Source organism: Poecilia reticulata, linkage group LG10, assembly GCF_000633615.1.
Source record: "Poecilia reticulata strain Guanapo linkage group LG10, Guppy_female_1.0+MT, whole genome shotgun sequence".
In the NCBI taxonomy this organism is placed as follows: domain Eukaryota; kingdom Metazoa; phylum Chordata; class Actinopteri; order Cyprinodontiformes; family Poeciliidae; genus Poecilia; species Poecilia reticulata.
Genome location: NC_024340.1, coordinates 6,021,604 through 6,046,014, shown reverse-complemented (window position 1 = coordinate 6,046,014; position 24,411 = coordinate 6,021,604). Strand labels below are relative to the sequence as shown.

General features: G+C 38.5%; 1 protein-coding gene across 1 annotated transcript in view; it reads left to right on the top strand.

Annotated features, from left to right (window-relative positions):
- LOC103470993 (F-BAR and double SH3 domains protein 1) overlaps nt 1–24,411 on the top strand; it is a 38,159-nt gene that overhangs the window by 8,201 nt on the left and 5,547 nt on the right. The window contains exons 2-13 of the mRNA XM_008419745.2: nt 8,131–8,228; nt 8,379–8,424; nt 10,787–10,860; nt 11,733–11,877; nt 11,960–12,096; nt 13,156–13,219; nt 13,718–13,846; nt 13,994–14,116; nt 19,070–19,165; nt 20,457–20,573; nt 21,828–21,932; nt 22,928–23,083. Of these exons, the coding sequence (XP_008417967.1) occupies nt 8,131–8,228; nt 8,379–8,424; nt 10,787–10,860; nt 11,733–11,877; nt 11,960–12,096; nt 13,156–13,219; nt 13,718–13,846; nt 13,994–14,116; nt 19,070–19,165; nt 20,457–20,573; nt 21,828–21,932; nt 22,928–23,083 (1,290 nt within the window). The remainder of the gene's footprint in view (nt 1–8,130; nt 8,229–8,378; nt 8,425–10,786; nt 10,861–11,732; nt 11,878–11,959; nt 12,097–13,155; nt 13,220–13,717; nt 13,847–13,993; nt 14,117–19,069; nt 19,166–20,456; nt 20,574–21,827; nt 21,933–22,927; nt 23,084–24,411) is intronic.

Below are 24,411 nucleotides of genomic sequence, written 5' to 3'. Positions count from 1 at the left end.
AGAAAGAGCGACCGTTAACAGGTGTGCTCTGTGAAACTAGTTGATTGCAGGCTGCTCAATCTGGCTAATTCACAGGGTGAAGAAGGGTGGGACATCTGGATGGAGGTCGTTAGAAACCAGGCTAGTCTTTCTCGATGCCAGCTTAAACAGAGTTTCTCAGTTCTGAACAGGGTAAAATCCCATCAGATTTAGAAAACTCAAATTACCCGTTAGATGGAGAGCTGGCTGCACACCTCCCTCCTCTGAGAAGGGGAAGTAGAGTGAGAGAGAAGGGGAGGGAGGTGTTGCGCAATAACAATTTAATGTTTTCATGTGAGCTCTTGGATTTCTATCGATTTATTGAATCTATGTAAATCTATGTAAATATTTATCAAACTGAATAGTCATTCATTTTTCTTTTCTTTCAATGTTTGTTGCAAAAAATCAAATATATGCTGGCTATCAACCAACAATTCAATCAGTGAATCTTTGCTTTTTTTTTCTCAAGTAGCCCCTCTCACGGAGACTTACTTCCATCTTCTGACACCTGGCCCAACTTATAATAACATTGACTAAGTTTGCTATTGGTACACTTTACCTAAAAAAATAAATTAAATAAAATGACATACTCACTACACAACCATGCTCCAAGAGTTGGTCACAATGTGGTGAATTGTTTTGATACCTTTAAAATKATCTACAACTTTTGTTCCTTGGTCCTAATGATGCTATGTGWTCAATAATGTTCACTAACAGACAGTACACCTCTTGTAATTGATAAGCTTATAAATGATCAATGTCAGTATGCGTTCAAGAAGATCACATCARTCAGATTAAGTAAAATATCATGATACTCAAAGGAATCAAAATTATAGTTCACAAAATTATAGTTTCAGGGAGCCTAGACTGTATGAAAGGAATGATTGAAATATACTATGAAAATATTCAATTTGCAGAATTCTGATAATAAAACTTCAATTGTGAACTGAATGATTAGATTGCATCTAGACACAAAAGAATCAACTGTTAATTAGTAATCATGCTATGGAAATGACTAGCAAGATCTGAACAAACAAGACACTTGACTACTTCAAGAGATTTCACTCGTTGGAGAATGAACCGTCTGACTTTCTTTAGTCGACTAAATTTAATCTTACCAAATGTTTGCCGTATAGCAAACAGGTACTGAGTTTGAAGCGATTCAGATGCCTCCAGCCATCTGCTAAACCTTCCACGCTGTAACATTTTGCTTAATAAAGGAGTTCAAGTGAGCTTCATTTAATTCTCATCAACTTGTTGTTTGTACTCATCTTAAACAAGTGGCAGGAACTCTTGGATTTAAAGAAGAAAAAAAGATGCTTTATAAGTTATTCTATTTAAGTTGAGTCTACAACAACTAGAATAAAATAAAAAGTGAACTATTTGAAAGTGGTGAGGATAAATGTTTAACATTTTAACATACACAGACATTACTCCATTTCTACTCAAGCAAACCGAAAGGTTTTGAACAGTACAACTATGTCAAGTGATGACACCATCTATCTTTAACCTATGTAGCAAATACATTGCTGCTGCTGCTGCTGTAAGTAGCAAGTAAAATAAATTTTGCAGAGAATAATATTTTGTATGAGTTTCTTTCTTGTTGAAAACTCTGACATGATAAACAAATGTTGGAGGATGGTTGTGGGGAGGATTGGTTCAGCATGAGGCATTCTGATTGTGTCTTAATGTGACTTTTACTTCAAGAATTTAGCGAACGTACATGTTGGTTCCACAATGTTCCCCTGAAAATATGGATAAAATCAGTCAGGGTAAAAGTAATTTGAACAGCATATAAACAAGTCAAGTCAATAACAAGTCAGTGACATGATGCAATCTGCATTTTTAACTCGTATAACTTACTTATTGTTTTACTTACTTAAATAATGCATTTAAATTGCTAGACTGTTTGATAAGTAGAATGGAGATGACTTTTTGGTAAATTGTCTTGAGATTACCTATTGTAAATTTGTGTTTTATAAATCAACTGAATTGTATTAAGGTTACAATTCCCTCCACAAACTTCGGACTGGATCGAAGAGAAATTATGAGGAATGTTTGGTATTTTTTGGTAACATCAAAAGTTCATTTTTGAGGCAAAACTAAGAAATTGTAAACATCTTTCCAGTACATTTTGCCACATACTATTGCCTGGTAAAGGCAAGTAAAGGTCATCCCTTGCAATAATGAAAAGCTGTTGTCAGAAACCATTGCTTATTTGTGAAGCAATAAGTCGCAATATCCTGTACAACATAATTCACAGTACACAAAATCTAAATTAAGTGTAAGAATCACCATAAAGTCTTAATGAAAACCTGAACCTTAGCAAAATGTAATGCAATGCATACGGTATTTCTCTGTAACTTTATTCTTACCTGTGTGATTAGATGCAGTTTGTCCAACAGGTTCCATGTTGACGTAAATTTCCTCCTTCGCTTCAGACTTTCTGCTGGCTTTTAACACTGACTATAAAATCCACCCTCCTCCGCAGTGTGGCTGGGCTCTCCCTTAGGGGTAAGGGTGAGAAGCTCGGTCATCCAGGAGGGACTCAGAGTAGAGCCGCTGCTCCTCCACATCGAGAGGAGCCAGTTGAGGTGGCTCGGGCATCTGGTCAGGATGCCTCCTGGACGCCTCCCTTTTGAGGTGTTCCAGGCACGTCCCACTGGGAGGAGGCCTCGGGGAAGACCCTGGAGGGACTATGTCTCTTGGCTGGCCTGGGAACGCCTTGGGATTCCCCCGGAGGAGCTGGAAGAAGTGGCTGGGGAGAGGGAAGTCTGGGCCTCCCTTCTGAAGCTGCTGCCCCCGCAACCCGATCCCGGATAAGCGGAAGAAAATGGATGGATGAATGGATGAATGAATATAAAATCCACTGCAGTCATGGATCTAAGTGAAAAACTGTGGGAAAGAGGTGAGATGTCTGGTGTTAAACATAAAAAGTAACATATTTTAGAGATAACAGTCAAATAAAGAAATTTATGTGTGCAGTTTCAGTATTTTCTTAAATATCGTAGACAACATAAGATTTTTGAAGGTTTCAATAGTTTCATAAGTTCATATTTGCTGATTCGGTTCTGTATCAATGAATATTTATTTCTCCTTTGTTTTCCTTCAGCTCAGTTAATCCTACTTATGATAAATACATTACACTTTTCTATCAGTGAATAAAATAATTGACTTTTACATTCATGTACACCTTTGCGGTCCATTGTATGGTATCAAAAATTTTAAATAGTTTTAGATCACTGATATAAGGATGAAAATACATCTGATGTTGTGATGTTCCTGCTCCTTGTGTCCAAACATATTTTCTACAGAGTGATACATTGTTGGAGAAGATGACTGGTTCTCTCCTTGGATCATATGGACCAAACAGTTTTACGGGTCTGATTCTGTCCTGATAACTAGTCATAGCCCAGAAAATACAACTATCAACTATTTTCTTTCTAAATCTTCTTCTAACCCTAATCCTTGTCTTCTTACTGTCTCACTCCAGTAGCAGAAACACTGACATTAAGGAACCACAATCCCCGAATTGCATTACTACTAAACTTCTGTAACCGCTGGATCGAATAATTATGGAATTGTACGTATTTATTCATATTTTAAAGGTATAAACTTTTAGGGCCGCCATCTAGTAAAAAGGTGGTACTAGTGTCTAAAACTCAGTCACCATGTCTTCTCATCTTCTGAGGGAGATCAACAGTTTGACTAACAGTTTGCTTGGTGAAGCAACGCCTCACTGGGAGGGAATCGAAAAGCTAACATCCCAATCAGGTGCAAGTTGGGCGGGTTAAAGTAAGAGAAACCAGATACTGCATTCAAAGCAAACGAATCGTTCACAGAGTGAATTCATAGAATATCAGAGTACAGGAGATACAGGATAGAAGAATTGACTGAATCAAGACATTGTCCAGACGTTCGGACTGGGAAGCTAACTGGCAAATTGCTAGCCAAGAATGTGGAAAATAGGTTGTAGTTACTTAAACTTATGCAAACCAATTGTCTCAAAAGATTCAATTACTGCAACATGTAAAAGACATGTTTAGTTACATTGTGTGATTTTGGCAAACAATATTCTTAAATTTAACAGGATTCTGCAAATTGAATATGTTCATAGTATATTTCAATCATTCCTTTCATACAGTCTAGGCTCCCTGAAACTATAATTTTGTGAACTATAATTTTGATTCCTTTGAGTATCATGATATTTTACTTAATCTGATTGATGTGATCTTCTTGAACGCATACTGACATTGATCATTTATAAGCTTATCAATTACAAGAGGTGTACTGTCTGTTAGTGAACATTATTGAWCACATAGCATCATTAGGACCAAGGAACAAAAGTTGTAGATMATTTTAAAGGTATCAAAACAATTCACCACATTGTGACCAACTCTTGGAGCATGGTTGTGTAGTGAGTATGTCATTTTATTTAATTTATTTTTTTAGGTAAAGTGTACCAATAGCAAACTTAGTCAATGTTATTATAAGTTGGGCCAGGTGTCAGAAGATGGAAGTAAGTCTCCGTGAGAGGGGCTACTTGAGAAAAAAAAAGCAAAGATCACTGATTGAATTGTTGGTTGATAGCCAGCATATATTTGAATATTTGCAACAAACATTGAAAGAAAAGAAAAATAGAATAGTATATTCAGTTTGATAAATATTTACATAGATTTACATAGATTCAATAAATTGATAGAAATTCAAGTGCTCACATAAAAACATAAAATCTAAATAAGTAATACAAATTGTATTAAATATTTTAATACAGACTGATGGTTCACATTGATCATTTATACTTTTTATTAATTTAACTTTCAACAACTACAGCTGTACTATATTTTGTTAGTGAACACACTTAAGCGTGCAAGATTGATGGAGTAAAAGAATCATTAGGGCCAAGAAACATACATACAAGAAACATACAGCGTATAAGTCAAAGACAAAAGCTGTAGATAATTTTAAAGGTAACCAAACAATTTACCATGTTGGAGCAACTTTTTGGAGCCTGGTTGTGCAGTGTAAAAAACTTTCAACTTTGGAGAAAGCTGAAAGATAAATATAAGTAGCCTCACCTAGGCATGTTTAGTCCCTGTCACATATTCTTAAGAAATAAATTTACAGATAAGGAACTTTTACTGAAATGTATCATACTAGCGGGTGTTACAAGAAAAAAAAAATCTATTAAGTTTCAAATGTACTTAAAACAACCTTTACTATTTTGGAGAAACCATGAAGCATCGAGAATGTCAGTCTTTATTCGACAACAGGAAAAAGACTGGAGCAAAGTAGAATTTACAATGATGGATAAATTCTGGAAAGCCAGTGATGTTAGTTTGTCTCTCACTTTAATTTCAGAAAGCTAAAAGTTAAGTAACGAGTAGATCCCCTGTAAATCTGTTAAAATGCTGTAATTAATTTTTTTGTTATGCGATGGTGGAGGGTGAGGAGTGTTAAAATACTGACCGTAGACTAATTGCGGTATGACCGTCCTCTYCGTATCTTGTGAGACAAGATCTGAAGAAAAGAATATGTCAGATTGAAGCAAAAATGAAAAAAAAGAGTGCTGTAATTTACTGCCTAATAGTTCGTCGTACTGAGACTCAGAAAGCACCGACATTATCAGGATGTAAGCAGGGTCTTGGAATGAACAGAGTCTTTGTCCAACCTCATCCGAAATAGGGTGATGGGAGAAATATCCAACGATAAAGAAGCTAAGGTGTCTGGAACTGATTAGTGGAAAACAACAGGAGGTCATCCTGTCCCCCCCGCCCCCTCCCACGCACCACCACAAGCTGTACACAGTCAGAGTAATATCTGTCTGTTTAAAGACCTCTTGCAGAATCTGTGAGACTTTTGACCACTCCAGCTGATCTAAGCCGCATCCAATTCTGAAGGAGATAAAACATTGCATTTAATTATTCAAATAAAGAAGAATTAAGGGTATTTATCCATAGTAGTCCCTACAAACCGAGGCAGTGATATTCTTTTGACGTTATATTCTAAGCAGTGAGATTTCATGTCTTCCAGACTCTGTCTGAAGTCGACATATGTCGGTTTCTGACTCGCTTTTTTTTTTTCGTAATCTGACATACATAATAGGAAAGATAGAGTTACCAGATTGAAAAAAAAATAACCCAATTTGGTCCCATGCTGTATAATTGACCGTGGTATATTTACCAGATAGTATATGAAGCGTTGATCATGTGTTAGGACTGCACATTGTCCCAGCAGCTTTTCTATTAAGAGATACATTTTTGGTTTTTTAAATTARKAAATGATTTAACTGTTGAAAAGACATTTAAACAAAATGCAATAACTTTTTTTTTTTTTTTTACCAAACAAATGACTCACTCTGCTCTTTTAATTCTGATGTACAGGCAAAAATCTTTTTGAACAAAACTGCGATTCCCTTCCCCATTCATAAATCTTCACTAACACAGTGCGCTAATGATTCCTGGTTTGGAGCGGAGAACAGATCACCGATCACATATTTTATCCTGCACATCTTGAAACTTTCCGATACTTGGAGAGAGAAAAAAAACAAAAACAGTCCGCAGTTAGCGAGCATTTATGCAATAGTCACTGACATCAAAGCCACCCCCATTCTTCTACGGGTCAGAACCTCAAACATCTGGACCCCATTTCCGGACCACCCACGTTGCCCCTCCCCCACTTCCAGACCACCCACCTTCACCACCACCTGTCAAATTTGATTGATACAAGGGTGTACCTATAGTGTCTGACCTATGTTGTAGAAAGAATGTGACATCACTTTGTCCTGTGTATGGGCCCTACATGGTGTTGGACCCACATGGGTTTGTCCATTTAGGGACCATGTAGGGCCCACGTAGGCTGTGGCCCTACATGGGCAAACCCATGTAGGGCCACCGTGGAACCCGTGGACAAACCCATATGGGACCCATATGTCAGCCCTTCTTTCCCCTAGGCATGCTGGCAGGGGGGGTGGGCAATCCTGGGCTTGGAGCCGTTGTCCTGCAGCTCTTAGATGTCTCCCTGGTCCAACACACTTAAATCCAACAGCTGAATCACCTCCTCAGTGCAGTCAGGTTCTACAGAGTCCTGTTAACGACCTCATTATTTGACTCATGTGTGTTGAAGTTGAGACACATCTAAAAGTTGCAGAAGACCGGCCCTCGAGACCTGGAGTTGCCCACCTCTGTGCTAGACAGTTAATTGCGAACTATTTTTTATGTCTCATGTACGTCAGTGTGGTACTCTGAATTGTTTTCTGAGCATCAAGGTGAGGCCCAACAGATTTACTTCCAGTGATACAGCTCTCACCTGATGCTCATCTTGACACGTATGTGAAACTTTATTAGAACTCACTTTGGGCTCAAATGTAATGGACATGCAAACGGTAAATAAAGGAGAAAGCAAAGGGAAAAAGATAAATGTTTTAAAAGTAGAGCCAAAGATAAGAGGAGAGAAAGAAGCAGAGAAACCGTCCACATCCCAAAAGTCTGTTACTACACCTGCAGAAACGGAGGAAAACTGGAATTCCTGATAAATCTAATGAACTGATTTAGGACTCAAGGCTGGTAGACAGACATCAATCCTGTCTAAACTGTAGCTGCTAAATATTATTGTTAGGTAAGAATGCTATTAAAATACCAAGATATATGACATATTAACAGACATTATCATTTGGTCAAACTACAAAAAAGCTTTTATAACCGCTTTGTCGTCCATGTTAAAAATTCTAACAGATTCCTAACAACATGGATGAAGAGTTGGATTACCTGTGAAGTTGTGGATTTGAGGAAATGGGAAATGTTGCCATCCGAGGAGGAATGGGGGAATGAGGGCTGGAGGATAGAGAGTTAGAGAGAGAGAAACTACCGTCAGAGCAGGGTCGGGAAGGGGGGCATAATACGAGATATTTACGGGAAAATAATAATACAGGATTATAACGTATAATAGCTCATACATCGGGATTGGCTGGTAGGTTTTTGCTATAAGAAAAAAAAGTCCCTTTGTCCCTTTGCATAACAAGCGACAGACAAAAGGGACAGTTTGGACACACTAAGCTGCAGGTCTGAAAGTTTTGGAACAAACTTACCAACCCGTCTCTGAACCTCTGTGCAGGTAAAGGAAAGCCAGCATGTGAAGCTGCTGTTCTCAGAGCAGCTCAGCAAACTGCAGTGCAAACAACACCAGGACACTGAGCTGCTGGAGGAGATCAGGTGGGTCATAGCACAGATTGGGGGACATCTGTATGAACCCCACCGCTCCCCCCTACCTACCCTACAACGGGACCACTGATAGGCTGAAGGATCAATACTGACATTCAGTTGAAGCAGTGTCATATTCTGTTTGTCTCTGTGTTCCCCAAGGTCCTTCAGTAAGCAGAGAGCAGCTATAGAGAAGGAGTATGCTCAGGTGAGGACACATGCTCTATTTCGGTCCACTGCTGGCCAGTTTACTGGCACCTTTTACTAGGAATCATCATCTTTATTGAATTCCTGTCCTATATTTGTTTCTGATGTGACATTACTGGGCCCTGCTGTCAGGAAAAAGACAGTGATAGCTTCCAGCTTCAACTCACCTGTGGATATCAGTTTTGCACAGCAGAGCACAATACTGCAACTACTTTTGTAGAGGTGAAAAAAATTAGAATGCCTCATTAAATATTCAGCTCTTTAGAAAGAACTGCTCACATTTTGAAGTCTAGTCTTTATCACTACACTCTAAGAAATAATCCTGTAAATTTACAGTCAAATACTGGCAGCCCCAGAAGTTTACTGTAAATGCACAGTAGATGTACCATAATTAATCCTGACAATAAATTACCGTCAATGCAAGTACGGTATAGATACTGTGAAAGAACGGTAAAATAGTGGCGTCTGTAGCTGCCAGTAGTTAACCGTTCTTTCGAAAGAACGGTGCCGTTTTTCTGAAAGAACGATGAAAATAATTCTTGTAGCTACAGACGCCGGTTTTTTAAAATTTTTTTTATTTATTTTACCGTTCTTTAAGAAAAACGGTATAAATAAATAAATAAATAAATAAATAAATAAATAAATAAATAAATAAATAAATAAATAAATAAATAAATAAATAAAATAAGCTGGTGTCTGTTGATACCAGTATTTTACTGGACATTTACCTTTTCAATCCTGTAACTACCTTTTAAAGTGGTGAACTGTAAGTAAATACTGTAATGACGCCAACACACCGCAGATGTAGTACCGCCAACAGGGTTTAGTAGAAATAAGAGCGAGCTGCTATTCCTTAGGCTGCAGCTGCGCTTCTAACAAACCGTTACACTCAACTGAATAGCTTCACTGCTAACATACACTGAACTCTCCGCTCTTCCGGTGTTCTGTCAGATCAGCATTGGTCCTGGTCCTACCGCTCCCCCACCCACATGACAGGTCCATCACATGTGAGTGGAAGTCAGCAGAGTCAGATAGGGGAACCCCATAACACTCTACACATAACAGTGATCACAATGCAACTTATAACAAATACACATAACCATATGGACCCCCAGCAGAACTAAAATACAGAATCGTTGAAACGCGCAGCAAACACGAGAAAAACAAATACAACAGACAAGACATAAACAAAAAAGAGATGCAAAAAAATATATGAAAATAAGTGTTCCAGACCACTAGAGCTTTGTGTCCGAATTCAGGGTCTGCATTCTTTCAAGCTCATTCTTTCATGGGCTTGAGAAACGACCAGGTGTTGCGACGTAACACCGGCCGTTTTGAAGATCGCTACATGTAACAATAAGCTCCGTTCCACTCCCCGATCAAACATTGGTACCCTGACATGCGTTGTGTTGTGTTATCTGTTCAAAGGGATTTATTATTATTATTATTATTATTATTATTATTATTATTATTATTATTATTATTATTATTATTATTATTATTATTATAGACGTTACTATTTCTCCCATGCTGTGTAATCAATTAAACTGTACGGCCAGTAGTTATTCGAAGCCCATTAGAGCTTAAAGTATATTTGTTCATTATAATATGTCCATGTTCAATTATTTGACATAATTAATCCTCTCATAATTATTATGACTCAAAGAAATTAGTGCCCTTGAAATATAGCTATTTGAGAAATTTTCTTTTTTAATGTACATCTGTGAGCTCTAAATTAATTGGTGAATTGTTTAATTTGGCAATTTGATACCGTCACAGTTGGTGGGAGTTGATACTATTTACTGAAGTGAAATCTATGTGGTTGTTTGATAACCACAGAAGGACACAATAATATGATTGTACTAAGAAATGTTAATGATTTCATAATTTCTAGAATTTGTAATAAAGAGACATGTTGGGGAAGAAGACAGCGGTCTTTCTTTTTTTTTTCACTGACGCTTCTCTCCACCAAGATCAAAGGGGAAGCAGAGACACGTCAGAAGAAGAAAAAAACAAACAAACAAAAAACATAATTTGTTACAATTGTCCACTATGAGCTGAAACGTGTAACATTTATGCAATTTAGATTCTTGAGATCAGATTATTTAAACATAAAATGTTATGCAATACTTATTAGACTAGTGCACTCAAACATCAGATAAAACTATCAAGCAACAATACCCTTAAAGATGGAAGACATACTTCCTGCCAAGCTTTATTTAATTATACATTTATTTATTTTGGTGGGCAGCGGGACTGGTTGCCAGTTTAAATTAAAATACCGTTATTTATTTTTGGGAAATAAATAATGTATATATCTGTGTAAAAACTAGTTATCATTTATGAGGTCATCTCGTTTTCAGGCTCTTCAGAGATTAGCCATCCAGTACCAGAAGAGAGACTGGCAGAGAGGAAATACAGACACTGTGATTTCTGGGTGATTAACACACACACACCCACACACACACACACATGCGGGCACGCACACACGCATGCATAAGTTTATATTTCTATTAGAACTTTGGCTTTGTATTAACCTCCATTAATTTTAGTAACTGCTTTTATGCCTGATCCAGACATTTTCTCTAACACTACTAGTTTATTACCAAAAGTCCACACACACACAGATAATGTACTCACCTATTTTACATGACAACACTTTTTTATCCCGTCTTGTTACGAATAACACATTGTAATGCAAGTCAAAATGGAGGGTCATTTTCCCCACACAGGATAAACATGGTTGTGGTTGTAAACTATGCATTAAATTGGTGTCTGAATCTGTTACACAATGAACAACAAAAGTAAGAAAAACTTTATGACTACCTCCGTCCTGTCTCACTCAGCAAAATATTTCAAGGTGAAAATGAACAAAATGTTTTCGAATTATCAGAATCACAAAGTTACTTTTTAAACTTTATTCCCATTGTTCAGGCTCCTAGGAGACAAGACTAAATTATTAACATGGTTAATGCAAACATGATTATGGCATAAAGATTAATAAGTAATATAGAGGAAATCCGTTGTCTTTCTGTTTAATACGTCTGCACAGAACAGATGTGGGAACACATTATTTTAACAGTAAATACAATTTATCCTTTATTTAATATTTTACTTGTATGTCCATATAAGCAGGGATGATGCATGATAATTTTCAAGTACACCAGTTTGCAGCTCAAAGCCTCTTTCCTCTGGTCCCACAGTGAGGCTTACCTTATTAATGTTCTGATTCAGTGACTTTCTGTGTGTATATTGTTTATACTGTATTGTGTAAGAGAAAGTTATTGTTACTGCTGTGTGTGTTTTCAGGAGTGTGTTTGGTGTGTGGCGATCATTGGTGGACGCCACAGCTCAGACTGCCGCCTCTCGACTCGCTGCTGCAGAAGAATACCGCCGGCTTTTTGGACACGCCTCCAAAAGCATCCACAACACCAAGGAGATCCGCGCGAAACGAGTGAGACAGCATGCAAACCTTATGCTGTGGATCATTTAGCAGAGCGAAGTAGCCCCTAAGAAACAATGACGGGACATTGCAGGTTCTGGAGCAGCTGCAGAGGGTGCAGGGTGAGGTGGTGGATGCACTGCGAGAACTGCACAGGGTCAAGAAGAACTACCACCATCTGAGTCACATCGCTGGTGTAGCCAGAGAGAAAGCAGGTGACGCCCAGACAAGGTCAGAGTTTCAGTAAAACATCTTCTACATCAGGGTTTCCTCGAGTGTATTACAAGCCTGGCGGGCCACCAGACTTTACTTGGCTCCCCACCAGGTTAAGTGTTTTATTTTAAATTGATTATCTTTTTTTTTTTTTTTTTTTTTTACAAGTTAGTATGATAGTAATGACGGTGTAAGAGTCATATGAATGAAATGAATGATTTTTGAGGTGACGTGAGCACACGCCTTTGACACTTGGGTGGTGGGTGTGTCGAGGTGGGTGGGGCTGTCACAAAATGTATGAATGGGAGCTGTACTGGCTGCTAGCTTATTATGTTTGAGGAAGCAGGTGAGCCGGGGTGGTCATAATTTCTGTTGACCGTGTTTAATGCCGTTTATTGTTGGCACTATTGGATGGTTTGGCCTGGTCAGTCAGTGTCATTCTGTAAAATCTGAAGTAAGACAATCAAAGTGGAATAAATAGATTATTGCAACAACAAAGAAGCGGCCTGGACTTGCCACACATCTAGACAGATTAAGCCATGTTCATAATTGACACATTGAACTGGGCGTGAGGGCTGTTCCTGCATCTGCCCGTTGGCTACTGCCAGCTTGGGCCCCTCTAAATTTTTGTTAACTTTTAGCATTTTTTACCATGTTTTTTTTTTTTTACACAAAAACATGGTGGTGGACTGCCATAGTGTCCCTATCATCGGGCTAAGCAGATTTTATGGGGGGAAATTATGCACATGTATGGTTTATATTATCTCAACTGGCTGCAAATATATTTACATAGGAATCCAAAAAGTTGAGGGGCTGTTATCATAAAAGCTCCCGTGTGGCCGTGATGTTTGTAATGATGTGTGTAATGCACCAGTCAGGCCTGTCACAATAACACATTTTGCTGGACATCAAATTGTACCATAAATGATTGCAACAAATGAAAATATTGTAGTTTTGAGACTATTTACTAATATTGATAATGGTATAATGGCAAGTTTTCCCTCTCTAAGACCAAACGCAGTTTTTATATTGTTTTTTACTCATTTGTAATATGTATTAATTTCTACCTGCTTACAGAACTAGAAAGAGTGAACATGGGATTTTCCATTTCAAATCAGGTCAACATAAGATGACTGCTAAGGTATGAATAAGCTGTAACTGTTTCTTTTTTGTTTGTTTTTTTCAAATTTGTCTGTATTTTTGGGGTCCAAAATGTGTTGTTTGATTCAATTTGATTTAGTCTGTGGGAACCTGATGGATCTACAGTTGAAACCAGAAGTTTACATACACCAAAAAAAAGGGAAGACATCTTTTTTCTCACTGTCTGAACTTAAATCAGACCAGAACTCTCTTGTTTTAGGTCAGTTAGATTTACTAAAATATTTCTATTTGCTTAAGCTTGGTCTGATTTAACTTAAGATAGAGAGAAAGAAAAACATGTATGTACATTTTTATCTTTTATTCTGTATGTGAACGTCTGGTTTCAACTGTTTTCTCAGTAAATTGGTTTTGCTTGTGAACCTAATGATTTCCGCTTATAAATATGTGTGTGTGGGTGTGTGTGTGTGTGTGTGTGTGTGTACGTGTGTGTGCGTGCGTGTGCGCGTGTGTGTGTGAGTGTGTGTGTGTGTTTTTGCAGCTCAGTGCCAGGCTGAAAGAGTGTGAAGACCGTTTGAATGAAGCTCGTAATGAATATCTGCTGACCCTTGCAGCCGTCAACTCGCATCACCAGCACTACCACACTGAAGACCTACCTCTCCTAATGGAGGTGAGAAACTCACACACTGACCAAGTGGAGGCGAGAGCTTCTCATATTTGATCTCATTATAACCAACAAAGGATGAGACTAGTTTTTCTTGTCGTAAACTGCAGTTCAACAGTAAAAGTGTCTGGTTTCCTCTGCTTTCCTCACCAGCAAATGGACAGAGACGTTTACGACGATTTGAGGAACCACTTCACCTTGCTGTGTGGGACAGAAATGGACACCTGTCTGGCCTCGCACAAGCAGTTCAGCAAGATATGGGATGGTGTTGCTAAGGTTTGTACACACACACACACACACACACACACACACACACACACACACACACACACACACACACACACACACACAAAACCTGGAAATTACATGGTAAAACTCTGGCATTGGCCATTGCCATTGTTGATTATATGACTAAAAATGCTTCTGGAGTCGATGTTTTACAAAAAAAAAATGTTTTGGCTTATGGGGAAAAAAACTGTTTTCCCCAAAAATGAACATGAAAGCAACCTGTAAAATGAATGTACAAATAGGCCTGTCACGATAAAAAAAATTATTGCGATAAACGATGATATTGTTTCAAGACCTATTGACACTGACGGAAATGACGTAATAATGCATGCCTTGCCATAGGCTTTATTTTCAAAAGAACACATAACACTGGAACTGATAAACTAAATAAACAAAACAACCAAAAACAAAAAAAATTGATTCTCAGTCTCCATTAACAAAAAAACGTACTTGAATAAAAACTAAACATAAATTCAAAAAAACATAAATTCAACCAAAAGAGTCCAGATTATGAAGTCTGTATACTATATTGCCCTTCAGTAATCACTAGATTTAAATAGAGAAGATGGGCACATCCGACTACTAGTATGAACTAGTATACGGTAGTATGAACTACTGTTCATACTACACCATTTTTTGCTTTCCCCTTACGACAATCTTAGAACATTGCTTGTTCTAAAATTGTCGCTGGTGATTTCATAACCGATCATCCTGCAGTGTGATTTAGATCGTCGTGGCAGCTCCGATCTAAATGAGGGGCTTTCCCCGACTGGGACGCTGAATGTGTGACAGGTAGCCAATCAGAAAGCGAGGATTCTCCTCCGTGCTTTCTGAGGGAAAATTACGAAGCTGACACGGCGCAACCCAAAATCCAGCGGACATTGGAGATATGTGGAAACAACGTTAATATTTATTAAACATTTCGTGCAAAGAATATAGAAATGACAAGGGGAGGACTGACTCTAGCCACATGCATCACAGGTAGATTCTAATAAAGTATTGATTAATGCCTGATTTTAAAATTAGTTAACTGGACTTGTAGCCARTATTTTATGCCCAGGTGGCTGGACACCACAAGGCACGATCAAATTTTGAAAATAGGCCGACAGTCGGCTGACAACTCGTGCAGTGTGCGCTGGACATTACACTAAGGAAATCAGGAAGGGAGGGTCAGTGGAGAGCACTGGAGTTGAGCCTTTTTTCATTCAGTGCCATCAACAGAAAGAAAACAATGCAGGAAGAGATGATAAAGCCGATAATCAAAATGAGGTCGATAGGTTTAATTTATCCTGCGATTAATTGATTTATCATTTATCACGACTTACAAAAGACTATTTTCACCTAAAAAATAGTCAGCTTTCATATCAATTCAACAATTCTAAATTGTTTTACAATTTACACATCATTTTCTTGCCCAGTTTTACTATTTACAATTGTTAAATACATAGATGGTTTTACTAGCGGTTCTCAACGTGGGCGGTACCGCCCCCCAGGAGGCATTCAGAGGACGGCAGGGGGCGCTGGCGGACATTTTTACAAAAGTGGGGCGCTGGTATGCCTTTGGGGGGCGTTTGGTCGAAGGTAAACTTTACACCTTAAATGCACAACAATGCCAGTTTAGACTTTGAGCAACTTGGTAAAACTGTATTGTGAAACATTAAAACATGCTTGGCTGCAACTGTATCGATGGCAGCTCTTCTTCTATTCAGTGTTTGTTAGCTTCTGTTAGCTTCTTGGCACAGCTCCGTTCTCCTGCTACTGGTAGCTAAAATCACGATACCCTCACTGTGTATCCCTCTGAAAAATGAACCCATTTAAATAAGGAAATCAAGAAATCCCTCCATGGGTGATTCCACAATAGAGAGCGTTCATTTTATAGCGTTAACACGGTGCTGTAAGTGGTCCGGTATGAAACGGGGGTGATAGAACAACACAGCACTTTTAAATTTCAATAATCAGAATGCAGAAATTGTTTCCGTTGTTTTAAAAGGTTTACGTCAGTCTGCCTTTTCCCCATCGATATGCTTTCCGACCGCCCTGCACCTTAGGGGGTTAAAAAAAACGAGGCGCACATTGCGCAAAACTCTGAAACAGGAGAAGCGGGACATAAAACGGAGCGACGAACTAGATGTGAATTATGGCATAAAAACAGAGAATCCGACGCTGAACATTGAAAAAATAAACACATGATGTGTGAAAAACATCATGACAATTAGGCGACGCAGCAGGTGATGATGAGTGGAGATTACTGGTGGTGAGCGTCAATAAATGATCAAATAAATCTAGCTTAAGGAAAGAAACTAAAGTGGACATAGCAATCAACCCAGAGAAGATAATACTAATCAAAGGAAACTAAATGGAAATGAATGAAGAACAAAATGCAAGAATAAACTAAGAAACTAAAGTAAATACTGAGGAATAAACTGGTATGGCAAGACCTTTCGAACAATAATTAATACAGATGACTATATGGCAAGAATAAACAGACACTATTTCCAGATAAAAGGTAAAATAATATTGTTGAAGTGCCATGGGTTTGTTGAAACCACATCTAATACTGAGAATAAATGTATCTTACAGACCATAACAGTAAAGAACTGATCACTTATTTATGTAACATAGTTACAATCAAGTAACTATGTTACCTTTAATTAGATTTTATATATTTATTTCTTCAATATTATTTTTCGTGTCAGTGTTAATGTCATGAGGCTGATGACTCCATGACACTTTCAATTTGACTCATTAGGATTTGATTAAGAACCAAATTTGTTGTTTATAATTTCTTTCCAGTAAAACTATTAATCTATAAATCAATAGTTTATATAAAGATATAAATAATGTTTCTGTCTCATATTTGTGTGGCATTAAAAGGACCTGGAATTTTTGTTTTTCCACTGAAAGCTCTGGTTTGCACAATAAATGCCATGTGGGTGAAATTTTATGAATGATACTCTGATGTCCCATTCTCCTGTAGGCAGCACAGAGCTGCACCACCAGAAACTGACAGAAACACTGAAGAGAAGAAGAGCTATGATTAATGTACATTAGTTACAGTTCTATCCATGTTTTAAAGTTGCAGAGCTCAGTCGTTTTGCAAATAGTTCAACGTTTAAACTGGCATGTTGTACATCTTTTATCTGGTCATTTTGTGGAATATTTAACAACTAGAAAATGGCAAAGAATAAGAATATTTTTTCCACTCTGGCTGCTGTTAGGCCTATCAATTTTAACTTGAATGTTCATTGCATTTTTCTTAAGACACCTGTGAAAATAATTTCTATTCCCATGACTTTTTTGTTCTCTGGGAAATTATTTTTGATGATAAATACAGAAACAAGCATAAAAATCAAAACATCTACAATAGTGATAGTAATATTAATAATAAAATAATAGTCAGTGCAAAGTARCCTGCAAATTCTTTGGTGGGGGGCGGTGAGGGACCTGGATAAAGGCTAGGGGGGCGCTAGCCCAAAAAAGGTTGAGAAACACTGTTTTACACTGTAGGTGATTTCTGCCAGATGTCAAAGTCATATCTTATCTTATCTTATCTTATCTTATCTTATCTTATCTTATCTTATCTTATCTTATCTTATCTTATCTTATCTTATCTTATCTTATCTTATCTTATCTTATCTTATCTNTCTTATCTTATCTTATCTTATCTTATCTTATCTTATCTTATCTTATCTTATCTTATCTTATCTTATCTTATCTTATCTTATCTTATCTTATCTTAACTATATTAAAAAGAAGATAAAAAGAGGGATATTCTCTGGGGTCAAATATGGCTCAGAATTTTATTTGAGTGCTATGAAAGGGGCAGTATTGTGTGTTTTTGAGCTACATAATGCCACCTTATAGCACAATCAAGTAACTATGTTACCTTCAGTTGTTATAAAAATGTTGTAGATATCAAATATGACTTAAAAGAAAATTGACTTTGTAATTTAATGATATGAAATTAGACCCGTGACTCTGGCCTAAAAGGAAGAGCAGGAGCTTGAAACCGTGACACCTTCAGGAAGTCATCACAACATGGTTCCTTTATTAAGCCTTTAACAACATTTGTATCAGCGTTGCACTGAGAAATGGCTCATATAATGAGCTTAGCATGCACAATTCCCCTATTTGCTGCTGGCTAGACTGAAGGAGGTGATTGGGGGATATGAAGGGGAGGGCTGCTCTGTGTGGTGAAAGCTTGGAAACTGCAGTTTGGAGGAGGGGTTTCATGCTTGAAGGCTGCACCAGGTCCACCCAGCTGTTTAACGCAACTGAATGGTTGCCATGGAGATTAAAGGATTTCTCAAACATGCAATGCATGTTTTGATGAGGGAATAACATCATAGCATGATGTTAAAAGTTGATTTTACATAATACTGCACATTTAACAAAGGATCACTGAAATAAAGAACAAAGGAATTTAATAGAACATTGCATATTATAATGGTATTTATTAATATTTTTATCTATATTTTAGCTTGGGTTATTAGAAAAAGTGATAGGATTGCTAAACTAAAGCCTTTCCACTTCTTCAGTGTGGGGCTTTCCAGGTGGAACATGCCAGAATGTTGTCTGAGACCAGAAATGAGACATTCCTCATTCCCATGCAGCAGCAGAAAAATAAAAGGCTCACAGAGAGGAGAGAGAGCCGAGCAGGAGCAGCCAAATAAGGGAAAGACAAGGTCGCTTGTGTAAATAAGACAAAGTCGGGCCAAACAGTGAAAAGGCCAAAATAAATATGGTGCTGGAGCGCTTAAAGGAGAGATGTTTCCAGAGAGAAATCCACCACCACATCACTGAAGCAGAGGAATTTGTCACTCTCTGAACATCTGGAGTCAAAATCAAAGAATCTGAAACCCTGAATTATATGTGAGGCAGGATGAATGTTTTTCAGATGATCAGTGAACATTTAATTTGATGCACAATATTTGTTTTCAGGTGACCAGAGAGAGGAATGTTCAGCAGTTTTTGCAGGAATCCATTTCCTTCACAAGAACATCAGATTTTATCTTCCAGCCTGCTCTGCGGGACGTGGTGTGTGCCTGCGCTTTGTGTCCTTCTTCATTCATTGATTTGGTGAAGTTGTGAAAGAAGTTTTGCTTTCTTGTAGATTTTTTTTTGTTTGGCAGTGAAAAGCTTAAGATTATGAAACAAACTTAAATATCATACAAAGTAAATACTAAAATCAGTTTACAAGTGATGATTTACTAACAAAAGGTATCCAAACCAACGTGGCTCAATGAGGAAAGGTAACGTAGTGACCTAGTAACTAGTTGTGTCACCCCTGGTATTGCTCAGTGAGCTGCTTACTTTGCTGTGGAGGAATTTTGGTGCACTCTTACTTGCAGACTTGTTTTAATTCAGCCATTCTGACAGGTTTTGAGCATTGACAGCCTTTTTAAGGTCAAAGCACATCATCTCAGTTGGATTTGATTTCAAACTGACTGGAAACAGAATTCAGCTGTACAAAAAAAGGGGGTTCCTTCTGTCAAAGACAGCGTACAGGGACCATATGGTCCAGTGAAACAGAATTTAACAAGAGAACTGAACAAACTTATATTAGAGCGAACACAAGAACACAGAGGCACTTAAGAACTTGACTGAGAGTCTTATACTGTCCAGCAATGACCAATGAAAATCGGGGAACTTAGATACAGAGATGTGATCAGTGACAAAGGAGCCTAAAGACCAAGACACACTGGATCCGATTTGTCTCCAATCAGATGGAAACTCGTCTTGGATGATGTATGCAGCAGTTAGAAAACGGTGAAGTTAATGGGACCTGATGACTGATCTGATGTCTGTTTTGGTCTGAACTGCACAGCAATTTGTTGAGTATGAGAACTTTGAAATTCAGAAGGTCAAGTTTTACTGCTGGACCAGCTTGTGTTTGTGCTGGCAGGATTTCCAGTGCATACTCATGTGAATACTTAATCTCACAATTCCAGTGGTCTGTAGAGGAGCCGTGTCTTGGCGTTAACCTGAGGAATGTTGAACAGCTGTGGGAGAAAACTGAGCAGGAGAAACTGACTTGTCCAGACAACTCAGAGAGAGAAAAATACACAAGAGATAAGTAAGGTTCTTAAAACAAAGGGCATATTAACATTAATGACAGCAACAAACCACAGGAAATTAACTGTGTATGGCCACACCTTACGAACAAAAATTATCACAACAGAAAACCAAAAAGACAGGAAGACACATTGGTATAATAAAAAACATGTAGCTGTTTGAAGGCGAAGCTAGTCAGCAACACACAAACAGCTGATGTTCCTCTGGCCCTGCAGGACTCAGGAAAAATGATTTGAGTTTGTTTTTCACACAGACGACCACACTGAAGGACATGCAGGACTCTGAGGGAGAGAGCTGCTTGGTGAAGGAGGCCAAGAAATGGGCAGCCAAGGCTGCCAAGGACTACAAGATCGCCACTCATGGAGAAAGGGTGAGCAGAACACAGAGCCACAACTCTGCGCTTGACCTTTAACTTTTCCCTTATTTAGATTTTTTTTATTGGCTGTATCTAAAAGGGTTATCATTGTAACCCTTTTCTTCTGGAGTTAAAAATTGCTCTATCTTTGTCTTCTCAACTGGTCCAACTGCAAATATATGGCTGAATATGTGCTCACTTTATTAAAAAGTTGCATATATGCCATAAAAGTCAACTTGTTGTTCTAACATCTGAAGAAATACTGCACAACTGAAACAATCCAAAGGGAGACAATTTCAATTCAATTCCAAAATATGATCTAAGTTTCTTCAAAGAGTTGCTGTGGATGGTGATGCTGTGGATCTCTGACTGAAGGCTGTAGCTGTATGACCATCATCGCATGCTAACAGCTTAATACCTGGGCACCAGAGATGATATTCCACAGTAACATGTCCTGGATGAAACCATCAGCTGTTAGCATTTACAACCTTTATGTTTACACTGTGCAGAATGTAAGGCGTTGAAACTATGCTTTACTTATTATCAGTTTGAATGCCTTTTTAAAAAACACTGTTGTGTTTTTAAAAAGTATTCATACCCCCGATCTTTTCCTTATTTTGTGTCATTCTGACCACAAACTTTGATGCATTTTATTCAAAGTTTATTAGACTCCACAAAGTAGTGCAGAATTGGGAAGCATGCTTTTTTTTCTAAAAACATATAACAAATGTTGACCAGAAAAGTGTGGCATACATTTGTATTCCTGAAACAATACGTTGCATAAGCACTTTTTACCACAACTACAGTATAACTGCAAGTCTTTAGGTCTACGATCATTTCACATTTTTCAGATCTACAAACCGATATGTTGTCCTGAAAAGCTCAGTCAGATTTAATATAGAGCATCTAGGAACACTGGATTTCAGGTTACAGATTGCTAATTGGAAATAGGTCTGGACTTTGAGTAGGTCTCCTTAATATGGTTTGATCTATTAAGGATGTAAGATGGATGTAGGGTTTTTATCCTGCTTGAAGGTGAACATTCATCCCAGTCTCTATTGACCTATCTTAGGGTCTCTTGTCCTGTATTTACCTCCATCCATCCTCCCATCTTCTCTGACCAGCTGAACAAATCTGTTTCATTTCTTCAAAGAATTGAAACCAATAAACACTGAATATTCAGGTTCCAGCATCAGTAATACACACAAATGTGAAGAGATTTTCTTGCCGCTTCTTGTGTAGACAGTTTAGTCTGGTTTTCTTTGCCAGGCTCTGGATATGCTGGAGAGTCGAAGGAAGCTGTTGTCAGGGGAGACAGGGCTCAATGTGGACCAGAAGATCGCAGAGGTTCAGGAGACTGTCAGGAAAGCAAAGGTTGGTGTGAGATAAACACATTGACTTTAAGTCCTTCTGGTCCACCTCTCTGTGTCTCATAGTATGACTGTTAGTAACAATCACAAAGCTGATCAGAAATTCTGACATTCAGAAATCAATTAAAGTATTGATCAACATTATTGGACCTTGTTCGTTTTAGTTGAAGGATCTGAGCACGACGCACAGCAAAGACAGTGTGTGAAAATCTGGGTGTAGTGATGAACTCTGACCTGAACCTTCAGAGCCACATAAAGACATAAAGATAGTTACAAAGCCTGCCTTCTATAACCTGAAGAACATTTCCAGGATGAAAGGACTGATGTCTCAGCATTAGAGAAAGTCCTTCATGTGTTTATCTTTAGTTGCACTTATTACTGCAGCAGTGTCTTCACAGGTCTGACTAAAACATCAATCTTCCAGCTGCAGCTGATCCAGAATGCTGCTGCACCAGTCACCAGTCAGAACTGGTGACTGGTGTTTAGTCACTCAGTTCACTGAGAGAATAGACTTTAAAATACTGATGTTAGTTTATAAATCACTGAATGGCTTAGCACCACAATACATGAAAGATCTGCTGTTGTTGTATCAACCTTCCAGACATTTCAGGTCTTCTGGTTCTGGTTCTGCTCTGCATCCAGAACCGAACATGGAGAAGCAGCATTCAGCTTCTATGCACCAAAATCTGGAACAAACTTCCAGAAAACTGAAAAACAGCTGAAATACTGAGTTCCTTTAAATCTAGACTGAAAACCCAGCTGTTCAGAGCTGCATTAGATTCATAATAACTGGAACATTGATCAATGTATTTGATGGTTGCTTTTGACAAAATGTAATRATTATTTCTTGTTTCAAAATTGGTGATGTTTTTATGATGTAAAGTACTTTGAGCTGCGTCGTTACTGAAATGTTCTCTACAAATAAACTTAAACTGGAACTTGATGGGCTGTGATGTCCTGATTGGGGCTGGCCCGTGTTGGTATGTGTCGGTTTCTCAGCTCAGCAGGGTGAAGGCAGAGGCTCGCCTGGCTCTTCTGGCCCTCAGCATCACTGGGACCCAACAGTGGCTCCACAGTGCCATGAACCAGGCGGAGGAGGAGCTGGAGACAGAGCGGCGTCTCAGCGAACAGAGGAGGTCCACAGAGGAGTTTTCAGTAAGGTCACACACACAAGAACACACACACCATCTGCAGGAGGCTCAGTTTGTTCTGCACCAGAAAAGGGGCAGTATTATGTAAACTCGACTCTTTTGAGCTTTACATCATGTAAAACTGTTATCCCTTCATCAGGTGTTGCTTTGATTATTTCATGCATGTTTGATCAATTATCTAATCTCCATGGCAACCATTCAGCTATGCAAAAGGCCTGGATAGACCTAGCTCCGCCTTTTGAATTGTAGCTCCTCCTTTCTCAGTGCAACGCTGGTAAAAACATTAAAGGGCTAATGGTGGAGTCATGGGCTGCACAGTGGCGCAGTTGGTATAGCTGTTGCCTTGCAGCAAGAAGGTTCTGGGTTCGATTCCTGGCCCCGGTTTTTCTGCGTGAAGTTTGCATGTTCTCCCTGTGCATGCGTGGGTTTTCTCCGGGTTCTCCGGTTTCCTCCCACGATCCAAAAACATGACTGTCAGGTTAATTGGCTTCTCCACATTGCCCCTAGGTGTGAGTGTGTGCATGATTGTTTGTCCTGTGTGTCTCTGTGTTGCCCTGTGACAGACTGGCGACCTGTCCAGGGTGTACCCTGCCTCTCGCCTGGAACGTTAGCTGGAGATAGGCACCAGCAACCCTCCTGACCCCACTAAGGGACAAGGGTGTAAGAAAATGGATGGATGGATGGATGGATGGATGGATGGATGGATGGATGGAGTCATGTTGAGATGACTTCCTGAAATTTAAGGAAGAGCAGGAGCTTCTTAAAGAGAGAGGCCCAAATTCAAAACATTTAATTATAAAGCCAAATTTCTTTTAAGTCATATATGGTATACATACCATTTTTATAACAACTGAAGGTAACATAGTTACTTGATTGTGCTATAAAATGGCACTATGAGCCTGGAAAATATATAATACTGCCCCTTTGACATAGACTCCCTCAGTAAATATGTTAATCTGTTTTAAGAACATCAGTGAACTGGTTGAAAAGTTCCAGGTTTTTTTTCTTTGAGATTTTCCTGCATTACATCAGAGCTTTTAAAGCCCCCGTTCCTCCTTTAAATCGCTGCGGTAATTACTGTTGTTAAGATCCCTAACTTAGCTGAACTTTCCAACTTTCTCTTTTTCCCGTGAAGAGGGAGAGAAAGTCAAAGTATGTCTCTTCCATGTATGAAGAGACATCACCTTAAATGACCACGAGCATGTGGTCGTTATAGTCAGATTAAAGACTGGAAACGCATCCATCCATCCATCCATCCATCCATCCATCCATCCATCCATCCATCCATCCATCCATCCATCCATCCATCCATCCATCCATCCATCCATCCAT